General features: G+C 48.2%; 1 protein-coding gene and 1 non-coding gene across 13 annotated transcripts in view; both read right to left on the bottom strand.

The window, feature by feature from the left end:
• Positions 1-4: 4 nt before the first annotated feature.
• On the bottom strand, positions 5-110 carry LOC112208445 (U6 spliceosomal RNA). Its single transcript, XR_002942930.1, has one exon. It is a non-coding gene; the product is annotated as a U6 spliceosomal RNA (small nuclear RNA).
• Positions 111-9,757: 9,647 nt separating this feature from the next.
• The window catches only part of MLPH (melanophilin), a 64,032-nt gene continuing 61,283 nt past the window's right edge, over positions 9,758-12,506 (bottom strand). For 7 of the 12 annotated variants that reach the window (XR_010149946.1, XM_016950785.4, XM_054679597.2 and 4 more), the window contains 2 exons: positions 11,316-11,416; positions 9,758-10,186 (listed from right to left, as the gene is read on the bottom strand). Coding sequence is in view for 6 of the 12 variants with exons in the window: in XM_016950785.4 (XP_016806274.1) it covers positions 10,160-10,186; positions 11,316-11,416 (128 nt within the window). In the remaining 6 variants the exon portion in view is untranslated. Of the gene's footprint in view, positions 10,187-11,315; positions 11,417-11,572; positions 11,676-12,506 lie in introns of those variants that run through there. The other 5 variants (XM_063790927.1, XM_063790924.1, XM_063790926.1 and 2 more) reach the window with 3 other exon arrangements.

Below are 12,506 nucleotides of genomic sequence, written 5' to 3'. Positions count from 1 at the left end.
TTTGTCGTATGCACACCATGTCTTCCTCATTCTGTAACTTCCGCGCAGGGGCCATGCTAATCTTCTCTGTATCGGTCCAATTTTAGTATATGTGCTGCAGAAGCAAGCACTCTATAACTTACAACAGGTGGTTTCTAGACTTTTACAGTCTTTATAATTAATGTTTAACATAAACAAGTTTATTATTCTCATAAGACAAGCTTATTTTTTATTATAAAAGAAACAAATACATTTTTTATTATTAAAGCAGTTCATATACATTTGGAAAAATATTAGTGCATACAACAAAATAGAAAAAATAGCACTGATCATGTTAAAGAAACTGCTCGTGGCCAGGTGTGGTGGCTCATGCCTGTAATCCCAGCACATTGGAAGGCCGAGGCGGGTGGATCATGAGGTCAGGACTTCGAGAGCAGCCTAACCAACATGGTGAAACCCCGTCTCTACTAAAAATACAAAAATTAGCTGGGCATGGTGGCTCACACCTGTAATCCCAGCTACTCAGGAGGCTGAGGCAGCAGAATCACTTGAACCCCCTGGAGGTGGAAGTTGCAGTGAGCTGGGATCCTGCCACTGAACTCCAGCCTGGGCGACAGAGCGATACTCTGTCTCAAAAAAAAAAAAAAAAAAAAAAAAAAAAAAAAAGCCTCTCGCTTCTACATTTGATGCATTTTCTTCTAGTGAGCTTCCGACATATTTTCTGGGTAGATTGATCACATTTATACATGTTGAATTTCCTTCTTTTCACTTAACACTGTAACAATCACATCCTCAAGTTGCCAAAAAATCTGTAAGTTTGTGCCATTTTAAGTAACTGTGCAATGTTCTACCATTTAAGGTGGATCTAAATCATTCATGTTCTGAATAATTATAGGTTATACTCATGACCACTTATATGCAGTTGAGTACAATCTTTTTAAGGAAAATTTCTGGAGAGGAAACTTGGCACGTGCTTCCCATGGATTGACGCAGATGGTCAATGTGCCACTTCCATCCTTTAGGAAAAGCTTCTTGGCAATACTTTCCCCTTCAGGGAACAGGACACAGTGGCTTCTTCCTTGCTGCATAGTTGTTTTTCCCAGTGACACAGGTTTGTGGCTGGTGGGCTCCCTGGGAGCTCTGGAGCCCAGGGGTAGCTGGTGGCGGGAAGTAGGGTAAGCAGCACGGGAAGGGTGACGGGGTGGGGTTCGCAGCTCCCAGCTTGGGCTGCTGATTAGAGTCACTTGGGAGCCTTAAAAACTTCCCAATGCCTGGGCTGTACGTGGAATGAATTCCATCAGAATTTGTGGGGGTAGCTCAGGCATCAGTGATGGCGAAAAGCTCCCCATCCATAGTTTTTACAAATGTAGGTTGAGTATCCCAAATCCAAAAACCCCAAATCTGAAACTTTTTGAGCGCTGAGTTGATTCTCAAAGGAAATGTCCATTGAAGCATTTTGGATTTTAAATTTGGGATGTTCTACTCATGAGTATAGTGCAAATATTTCAAAATCCTCCCCCCAAAAACCCTTAAAATCCAAAACAGTTCTGGTCCCAAGTACGTTGGATAAGGGAACTCGACCTGTAGTGGTGATAGTGGTGGTTAAGTATCACCATCTTGGAGGTGTGTTTTCTGTCCAGTGCTAGGCCTGCCTGTAGCAGCAGAAACTGAGACCCCAGGACCTGGGGGCAGCTTTCTGGGCATCCACCACTGGAGTGTGTGTGTGTGTAAAGCAGCTCTGTCACAGTGTGGCACTGGCATCTTGCCACTTTGGGAGTCCACCAGTGGGAGGCAGCAGGCGGGCTGGGCGGTAGCACAGGCATCAATCCTGCTTGCCCCACCCCCACGTGGAAGGCGATGGCGTCCATCAGAGACCTCAGAACCGCTGAGAGGCACTGTGGCTGGCTGGAGATGCTGTGATGGCGAGTGAGGTGTGGGCTGTTCTTGCAATAATGTCACAGAACTGCAGGCCTGGCCTGGGGCTCTCAGGATGCACATGGCTTCAGTGTTTTTAGAGAAATGAATCCCACAGATGGGTTTTGACCACAGGCAGTCAGGGAGCTTCTCCCCATCCCCTATTTAACTGCGTCATGGGCCTCAGGACAGGCAGAGCCAAGCACTCTTGGTCCAGCTTCTGTTGGTCAGTATTTCATCCAGAATGTGGTGTGGCCACTTGAGTTGTGGCACATACAAACTAGAACCTGTGCAGGAAAGTCCCCTCCCTGGGGAAAGTACGACTGCCTGCCATGCTACCCTCCTGGAGGCCACGGGGATAATGAGAACAAAGATGCTGATGGAGGCCACGGGGATAATGACAGCAAAGATGCTGCCACGCCTTCCAGTCCTAATATTCTAAGATACTTATTTATTTATTATTTTATTTTATTTTTTTGAGACAGAGTCTTGCTCTGTCACCCAGGCTGGAATGCAGTGGCGCAATCTCGGCTCACTGCAACCTCCACTTCCCAGGTTCAAGCGATTCTCCTGTCTCAGCCTCCCGAGTAGCTGGGACTAGAGGCATCCACCACCACGCCTGGCTAATTTTTGTATTTTTAGTAGAGACGGGGTTTCATCATGTTGGCCAGGCTGGTCTCCAACTCCTGACCTCAAATGATCCACCCACCTTGGCCTCCCAAGGTGCTGGGATAACAGGCATGAGCCATCGTGCCCGGCCAGCTACTGATTTATTCTTCTGTGCCTTTCTTCACTGAATGAAGTGATCACAGTGGTTTTCTCATTTACTCTGTTAACACAGTGGACCACAAGAATATATATATTTTTCTAACATTAAAGAATTCCTGGCTCTCTTGGGATGAACCTTACCTTGTTAAGATACAATAGGTTTTCTAATAGATTCTGGGATTTGTTTCATGAATACTTTATTTAGAACAGATCTTTTAGGCTGTGCTTGGTGGTTCACATCTGTAGTACAAGCACATTTTTGGGAGGCTGAGGTGGGAAAATTGCTTGAAGCCAGGAGATTGAGACCAGCCTGAGCAACATAGCAACACCCTATCTCCACAAAAAAGAAAATTTAATTTATAGAATAAATATGTTAACATATGTTGCCTTTACTTCTCCTTCCTCACATTGCATTCAGTAGGAAGGTCTTACCAGCCTTATGAAAGAGGAGCCACGCTTCCCCTTTTTCCTGTCCTCTGGAAGAGATCTGGTAAAGATAGGAATTCCTGAGCTGTCTAGGAGACATATGGGGTAGGACTTGGGCTGAGGTGAGGGGCAGAAAAGGAGTGAGCTCGGAGGTCATGGGTCGGGGATTTCCAGACTGAGAGCTGGGGGGCTAAGATGGGAGCCTCGGGGATGGGGAAATGCTGAGGTCAGTCGTGGGCAGGTGTTTGAGGAGCCCTAGAGGGTGGCCAGGTGGCTGCTCGCTGGGCCTGGAACCCTTTATTTCTTTGCTTATGTTTGAGACCCCAAAGAAGCCCAGAGCTCTTTAACGAGGCCTCAGCCGTAAACCTGAACGTGGGTGTGGACAGAGGACAGGTGGCTGTGAACAGCCAGGGAAAGGTGGGCACACCTCAGAGAAGGCAAGAAGAGGACAGGTGGCGGGGGATGGACAGAGAAAAACGACTCAGTGAAGGACCCGGAGAAAGTACCAGGGAGGAGGGTCTTGCGGGTAGAAGCAGGGAGGAGTGAAGAAGGCAGAGTTGCCCCGCAACAAAGAAGGGATCATCCGAGTCAGGGACTGTATCACGGTGCCCACCTGCCGGCTCGTTTGCTTGTGGTCTGTAGGGGACACTCCAAATCCAATCTTGAACACGGAGCTGGCAAACTTCTTCTGCCATGAGCCAGATAGTAAACGTGTCCAGCTTTGTGGGTCATAGGATCTTGGTGGCAGCTGGCCAAATCTGCTGTTGCAGCAGAAAAGCAGCCATGGGGAAAAGGCAGATGAATGGGTGTGGCTGGGCTCCCATGAAACCTCACTTAGGAAGATGGGCCCCAGCTGGCTTTGGCCCAGCGTGCCGTTTGCTGCCCTGGGTCTAGGTCTCCAGCTGGCAAACTGTTGCAACAGGTGTGCAGTCGACCCCGTGACAGCCTTGTGCTGTTTCTGAAACCCATTGTGTAAAGTGGGAGAACAAGAGAACGCACTGTGTGGGAGTGTTGTACTGTGTGAACGGGTTGAAGTGACTTGCTGCCCTGCTTGTCCGGGCAAGACGACCTCTTCTCTGGCACAGGCTGTCTCTAGGTTGGCTAGCAACTCGCATGTACATGGCCCTGCCCATCTATTTCTTGGGCATCTGGAAAAATAAGTTGTGGCCGCTGGAGGGAACAGTCCTAGAATTGGGGGTTGGAGAGGCCATTGAGAGAGGCCACCTGCTGAACAGGCCGAGGAGCAGTTCACAGTCAAGAGGGAAGAGAAGGGCACAAGGGGGGCTGAGAAGCCTCGAGGCCATGGCCATTGCAGAGCCACCCCAGCCCCCGTGGCTGCTGCACTGGATCGCTGGGTTTTCCTGGGTCCCCAAGAGAAGGCTCTGTGTTCTTCTCTCACGCTCGCTGTTTCACTTGGGCTGGTTTCAGTGGATTTCTGCTCTTTGCAATTAAAGGCACTCCAAGGCCAGGTGCAGTGGTTTATGCCTATAATCCCAGCACTTTGGGAGACCGAGGCAGGCAGATCACAAGAGGCCAGGAGTTTGAGACCAGCCTGGCCAACATGCCAAAACCCTGTCTGTATTAAAAATACAAAAATTAGCTGGGTCTGGTGGTGGGCACCTGTAATCCCAGCTACTTGGGAGGCTGAGACAGGAGAATCACTTAAACCAGGGAAACAAAGGTTGTAGTGAGCTGAGATCGTGCCACTGCACTCCAGCCTGGAAGACAGAGGAGGACTCTGTCTCTAAATAAATAAATAAATATATAAAAAAAGAGCCCCAAGTTGAGAGCCTCCCTCCCTCCTAGTCTTTCTTCCTGTACTCAACATGGGGAGAGGACCCTACTCTGGGGTGCATTTCAGTTTTGAGATCTTTGAGCTTTCACCCTCAACATGGTAAATGTGCAGCCTGTAGCAGGCACTTGGTAAGTAGCAACAGCACCATGATGGACAGTTGATTTCATGGATAGCTGGTTTTGGTTTTGGTTCTTGGACCATAATGGTGCTCTGTAGTGGGTTGGAGTCTCCCATCTGGAATCTCAAATATGACCTTATTTGGAAACTAGGATCTTTGCAGATGTAATTAGTTAAGATGAGTCATCCTGGATTAAGGTGAACCCCAAATCCAACGACTGGTGTCCTGATAAGAAGAGGACGGACGCGCAGAAATGCACAGGGAGAAAGGCGATGTGAAGACGGAAGCAGAGACTGGAGGGAGGCAGCTACAAGCCAAGAAGCACCAAGGATGCCAGCAACCTCACAGCTGGAAGGGGCCAGGAACTGCCTGCCCTCAGGCCCTGCAGATGGAAACGACCCTGCTGATGCTGTGATTTTGGACTCTGGGCTCCTGAACTGTGAGGGAGTAACTTTCTGTTGTATTCTACCAGTTTGTGGGGCTTTGTTATGGCACCCACAGGAAACTAATGCAGGGCTTCAAACGTGTGTCTGAGTGGACTGATGAAATGTCTCTCCCTTGTGCTTGTTCCCAGAAGAAACTGGACCGTGGCTGTGGCCTGTGTGTTTCTTCTGGCCTCCTAGGAAGACACTACACAGCCTGATGGGAGAGGTAACCTTGGGAATTGGAAGCCATTGAGTTGCAGCTGTGGAACAGCCACAGCAAGAGCAATATTCAGTCACCAGAAAAGCTGTTTCTGCTGTAGATGGCTTCTGAAAATCCAGACTCTTACGAGATTTTAAAACACTCCTCTTTGTAAATTAGAAAGGTGCTTTTGAAGTGTGAGTCATCCAGAAAGTGGCATCTCTGAGAACTGAGAGAGAAAGTGCTAGTGAGATTTGAGCACTGGAGGAAGGCTTCCCCTACCCCACGTGGCCACGGCTCTGGGACCTTGGCATTGCATTTGTGATAAAATAAACGGTGCTCCCCATCCCTCACACATAGCTCCCATCTAACCAGTTTACAAGTTTCAAACACAGACACACTGAACATCAGACAAGGCTCTTATATAGGGACTGTGCATTGGTCAAGGCTCTTCAGAGAAGCAGAGCCAATAGGGTGTGTGTGTGTGGAGGAGAGAGAGAGGGGAGAGAGAGGAGAGAGAGAATGGAGAGAGCGGGAGGGAGAGAGAGAGAACAGAGAGAGAGGGAAGGAGGGAGGGAGAGAGAACAGAGAGAGGGAGGGAGGGACAGAGAGAGAACAGAGAGAGAGGGAGGGAGGGAGAGAGAGAGAACAGAGAGAGAGGGAGGGAGGGAGAGAGAGAGAACAGAGAGAGGGAGGGAGGGAGAGAGAGAGAACAGAGAGAGAGGGAGGGAGGGAGAGAGAGAGAACAGAGAGAGAGGGAGGGAGGGAGAGAGAGAGGGGAGAGAGAGGAGAGAGAACAGAGAGAGAGGGAGGGAGGGAGAGAAAGAGGGAGGGAGAGAGAGAGAGAACAGAGAGAGAGGGAGGGAGGGAGAGAGAGAGGGGAGAGAGAGGAGAGAGAACAGAGAGAGAGGGAGGGAGAGAAAGAGGGAGGGAGAGAGAGAGAGAACAGAGAGAGAGGGAGGGAGGGAGAGAGAGAGGGGAGAGAGAGGAGAGAGAACAGAGAGAGGGAGGGAGGGAGAGAGAGGAGAGAGAACAGAGAGAGAGGGAGGGAGAGAAAGAGGGAGGGAGAGAGAGAGAGAACAGAGAGAGAGGGAGGGAGGGAGAGAGAGAGGGGAGAGAGAGGAGAGAGAACAGAGAGGGAGGGAGGGAGAGAGAGGAGAGAGAACAGAGAGAGAGGGAGAGAGAGGAGAGAGAACAGAGAGGGAGGGAGGGAGAGAGAGGAGAGAGAACAGAGAGAGAGGGAGGGAGGGAGAGAGAGAGAGGGGGGGAGGAGAGATTTAGTCTAAGGAATAGGCTCATAAGATTGCAGGGCCTGGGAGGCCTGAATCCTGCGGAACTAGCCATCAGGCTGGAGACCCAGGGAAGGAGGAAAGTTGTCCCTGGAGTCTGGAGGCAGAACTCCTTCCTGCTCAGGGCACATCCGTCTTTTCTCCTAAGGCCTGCAACTGGCTGGGGAAGGCCCACCCACTTTATGGCAGGTTATCTGCTTTAAAGTCTACTGATTTAAACCTTAATCACATCTACAGAATACCTGCATAGATACATCTTGGCTGGTGTTTGATCAGACATCTGGGCACCACAGCTGAGCCAATTTGATCCATAAAATTAACAATCATAGACTGTTACAAGTGTCTGTGGTGATGTAGCAAAAGACTCCTTTCCCCAGCATGGCCATTTCCTTGGAACTCTGAGCCCAGATGCCATTGAGCTGCAGGTGTGTTCATTGGAAATAACTGAGCAGTTTGTTCATTTAGACAGCAAGGCTGTCTCTGGGAAGACTTTGCTGTAGATATTTTCAGGGGAATATGGGTAGCATACATGGGTAAAATACTTATTTCTGGGGCTGGCTCTTTCCTGGGAAGATATAGGTGTGCGGTAATGTTTGGAATGGGCTTTACTCACCTACGAGTATATTAACTTGTGGGAGTTTTACTAAAAGCTAATACGTGAACCAATGTCTGCAAGGACTTAGCAGTGGTTGCTAGTGGGTAGATGATTCTTTTTTTATGTATTTTTTTCTTTTGCATATCTATCTTTTCTGTTTTATCCCAATAAAATAAAAAAAATCATATGTAATAAATATTCTCTATAAGAATAACTTTGAAGTTATGAGCATTGTGAATATGTGAGGATTACTTGGCTGTCACCAGCATGCTAAAGTGGAGAGCTTTAGCTGGGCTCTCAGAAGCCCAGCAAGTGACAATACCATTACTATTACTCTTTTGGGGATGGGTTTTTGGCCCCCAGTAAAGTGGGTTCTTTTGGATAGAGCTGTTGGAAAGTGAAAATCCTTGGAACTTACAGAAACAATGGCTTGACATAAAATCAGTGAAACTGCAACACTGTAATGCATGGTTGGTTTGATCCCTGAGAGCTGGGAGCTACACCTGTCAAATTGTGTTTCACCCCAATAATCTGCAGTGAGGCAAGGTATCCCTTGGTGATCTGGGTGCTATATTGCAATATGTTGGATACTGGATTATCTGGGGAGTGCAGTTTTGCTGCACACTCATAGCTCATTTGTAAGAAGCATCTTTGGGAGATCTGTGCATTCAACGCTTCCTAAAATTTTTTCTTTTTCCCCTTATAAATAAGACTGTTGGAGGATAAAACTTTGGAGAAATATTTTAAATGCTTGTCTCTAATCTCCATCTGGAGTCATAGAGAAACCACTGACTTCTGTCAATCTTTAGCTGGAAACAAAGAGCCAGCAGCTGTACTGGTTGGGGTACACTAGCCTCAAGGATCCCTGACCTGCCTGTATGCAGTTTCCACTACACATCTCCAGAATAGCCATCTGCTAGGAAAGGAACTCTGAAGAATTATTTTCATTTATTTATTATTAATTTTTTTAAGAGACAAGGTCTCACTCTGTTGCCCAGGCTCGAGTATAGTGATGCGATCATGGCTCACTGCAGCCTCAACCTCCAGGGCTCAAGTGATCCTCCTGCCTCAGCCTCCTAAGTAGGTACGACTACAGGCATATACCATCATGCTTGGGTAATTTTTTTGTTTTGTTTTTTGTAGAGATGGGATCTCACTATGTTGCCCAGGAGGTCTCAAACTCCTGGCCTCAAGCAATTCTCCCACCTTGGCCTCTCAAAGGGCTGGGATTATAGGTATGAGCCACCTTACCTAGCCTGAATAATTTTTTCAAAGAATAGAATTTGTAAGTAAGGCTGGGAATTATATGGAAAAACTCCCACGTTTTTATCTGATGCCACAAGGAGTCAGAGAAACAGCTGCTAATGTGTGCTCACAGGTCTCCTGAAGTTGCAGGAGTATCAGCCTCCCAGCAACACTTTGAGATTCAAACCTTAGTTTTAAGTGAGAGATTGGAGAGCTCCTGGAAGTGTCTTATTCAGAGAGGGCAGGAAACACTTAACTTGGTCAACGCTTGAAGACACAAGGGTTGACTCTTGTCTCTACTGTTTGATTCTAAAAGAAGCCACTCCTCTCAGCACCCCCTCTGACAAAGGCAGTGCAGCCATTGGGTCCTGTCTAAAGTGAACCTCAGGGAGGGTGAGATGTGATTACTGTTAGGATGTTCAAAGGCAGCTCTGGAGAGTCTTGGAGGGCTCCACTTAAAACTGGATGGGGCAGGCCGATACTAGGAAATAACTCTGAGTCCCAGCCTGTCTGAGAGATCATCTATGTAACCAATGGGCGAGTGGCAAGCTGACTCCTGTGGCCTCTGCACCCCCATCCTTGGCAGACATCCCTCATTGGTTGTGACCCTCTGTCCTCTGCCCCACTGGATCCATTGCAGTGAGGGGCAGAGCCAGGCTAGAACCAAGCCTCTTCCCTGCCCATCTGGAGCTCTGCCTGCTGTCTCTTCCTCTCCCAGCAGGCTCTCTGCACTAGCATCTGAGCATCTATCAAATGCTCACTTGCTGTCATGTGCAGGCTCTGCCCTTGACCGCAGTGTAATTTCCCCTGGTCTACAGATCACATGGGAACTTGCAGAGCGGGTGCACATAGGGTGGGGGCTGGGGTGTCTATTCCTCCTTCATTATTCAGCAGATCATTAGTTCAGTCACTTGTCTGGATGTCTAATATCCAGTCACACCCACAAGAAATATGCAAACATCTGCTCACACCCCGATATAGACCATCAAGAATACACATATGGCTGGTGCCTTAACTGAGTCATCTTTTTTCCATTCCATTCATGAAAGCAACATAAGAAAGCCAAGAGTGAAAGGGGTAAAAGATCACAGTATAAAGGTCTTCGGTGTGTCCTTCAAAGATTTACACAACATTGTCCTAAAGGGAAGTCACAGCAGCTTAGCTGTTTCTCACAGATCAGAGAGGATGGTGGGGCAGCCAGGAGTCATCAGTAAACCCAGGTGAGCAGTGCAGGACTGAATGTCGCTGTCCACTTTCAGGTGGGAGTCCATGTGGAGGGTGCTCCTTCTTGTTTCTCATTGGGACGGTGACTGTGTACAGTGGAAAGCACAGAGCCAATGAGGGACAGGATGGCTGTGGTGGAGGGAAAACAGTGCAGGGCTGCTCTGTCTCTCTGTCCTGTCCCGTTAGGACTGGTGGGCCACCACAGGTTTCTGTAAAGTACAAACACACATGCACATATAAGCACACACATACACAGGCATGTAACACAGACACACATGGGCATGCACATACAAATACACAGGTGTGTACATGGATGTGCACATCTGTAGACACAAATTTAGATTACACGTTTGTGCACACATGCACGTGAGGCAAGAGAATAGGGTCTGGAGGCAGGGAACCTAAGGCCAATTCGTGCTGACTTCCTAGAACTGAATCAAAATGAAAACCCCACCTCTCCATGCCTGAGGAACAAAAGGTTCAGCAGCTACTCCCTTTGCTATACCCCCTTTCCACTGCATCTCAGATGAAAATGGAAAGTACCTCGGATTGGTCCCCTCCCACAACCAACCAGACTGGTCATCGGCCAAGTCTTCATGTGTAACTTTGTAACTTCCCTTCAGCCTCTGATTGGTTGCCTCCTGCGACTGATCACATTGGTTGGGGCCACTCCTTCATCTGCATAGAGTATAACCAAGTAACCAATGGGAAAACTCTGGAGGGCACTTAAACTCCAGAAAATGCTGTAACCAGGCTCCTGAGCCACTGGCTCTAGCCTGCTCCCACTCTGTGGAGTGCACTTTCTTTTCAATAAATCTGCGCTTTCGTTGTGGTAACACACACACTTGGGTGTGTATGCAGGTACATACACATGGATGTGCACAAACACACAGGCATGCACACAGTACAAACACACACAGGAGTGAACGCAGCCACACACATACACACATGGACAAGTTAGTCAAACCCTGGGTTTGCTTTCTTCACAATATTAGGTGAACTCTCTTGGGGTTTTTTTACTTAACCTCTCTCTGCCTCTGTTTTCTCAGCTACAAATTTGGGTTAGTGACACAGGTCCTCATCCAATGGGGTGTGTGGACAGCAGATATTTGAAAATTTAAAGCTCTAAAACACAAGATATTATTCTAATTTCAAAGTATTTAGATTTTCAAGCCCTCGTTGGCAAATATTTCACTTTACTTTTTGCTTTGATTCTCAGGTCTGAATCTTTGTTTTGTTTATCTCCATTTTCTTTGCTCTGAAGACTTAATTTTAATACATAAATCTGACGGGTCACTGAATTTTAAAAACTCCTCAGAGAATGAGAGAAAACTTTACCGCGAAGGTGTGGCTGGCCATTCCTTTCCTCGCGTTGGGGTTTCTCTGTGTCAGCGAGCCTCGGTACACTGATTTCCGATCAAAAGAATCATCATCTTTACCTTTGGGGAAAACAGGAAGAGGGATGGTGCTTTATCAATCACATACTTAGCCCAAACAAGTGCCTTGGCCTCCTCAGAAATTTAAAAGGTAGAAAAAAATGGACATATCCCCTTTTAAGAAGCTTCCACATCACATATTTTTAAAAAAGTATTTACATTTCAGCTGTCATGCAAATCAACAGTTTTGCCAACTTCTTTCTCCTTTGCTCTGGCACAGGCATTAACGTTCTTCCTCACTGTGGCCCCGGAAATCTTCACACTAATGAAGCAGCAGAAAGGCCCATCACACTGCACTGGTGTGTGGTCTTTGCATTTCCTTGCCTTTCTTTTCTTTTTTGTTCTTTCTTTCTTTCTTTTTTTTTTTTGAGACAAAGTCTTGCTCTGTCACCCAGGCTGGAGTGCCGTGGCGCAATCTTGGCTTAACTGCAACCTCTGCCTCTGGGGTTCAAGTGATTCTCCTGCCTCAGCCTCCCAAGTAGCTGGGACTACAGGTTCACACCACCATGCCTGGCTAATTTTTGTATTTTTTAGTAGAGATGGGGTTTCACCATGTTGGCCAGGCTGGTCTCGAACTCCTGACCTCAAGTGATCCGCCCGCCTTGGCCTCCTGAAATGCTGGAATTATTAGGTGTGAGCCACCATGCCCGGCTTCCTTGCCTTTCCTTTGTGAGACACGGCAACAGCCCAAGGGGTCTCAGATGCTGACCCTCAGCAGAGGGCACCTCCTGGGGTCATGGCTGTGTAGCTGGGGGCATCTGGCCTCACATCCTAGTTGAGTGTTGGTGTCCAGGTGGCTGGTGCAGGCACCCGCCCTTCTTCACTTTTGCATGTCTTCTGTGGCCTGCCTGACTGGAGCCAGTTGTCAGGGCTCCTGAGAGCTGACTGTGGGCACCTCTTCCTGACCCCACGCTCGGTGACATCAGCTGGGAGCTTGCGATCAGCCAGGGTGGGAGCATTTACGCCACAGAACCTGGCACATGCTACAGGCCAGGCCTTTGTCCTTTTCCTTTTCTGGGAGTTGGCTCAGCAGCGTGCTCCTGTTGTGCTGTTCTCCTCTCTGCAGGGTCATCTGGCCTGGCCTGCCGGCCCT

The sequence above is a fragment of the Pan troglodytes genome, chromosome 13 (genome assembly GCF_028858775.2).
Source record: "Pan troglodytes isolate AG18354 chromosome 13, NHGRI_mPanTro3-v2.0_pri, whole genome shotgun sequence".
Lineage (NCBI taxonomy): Eukaryota > Metazoa > Chordata > Mammalia > Primates > Hominidae > Pan > Pan troglodytes.
This window is presented reverse-complemented; position numbering and strand designations above follow the sequence as displayed.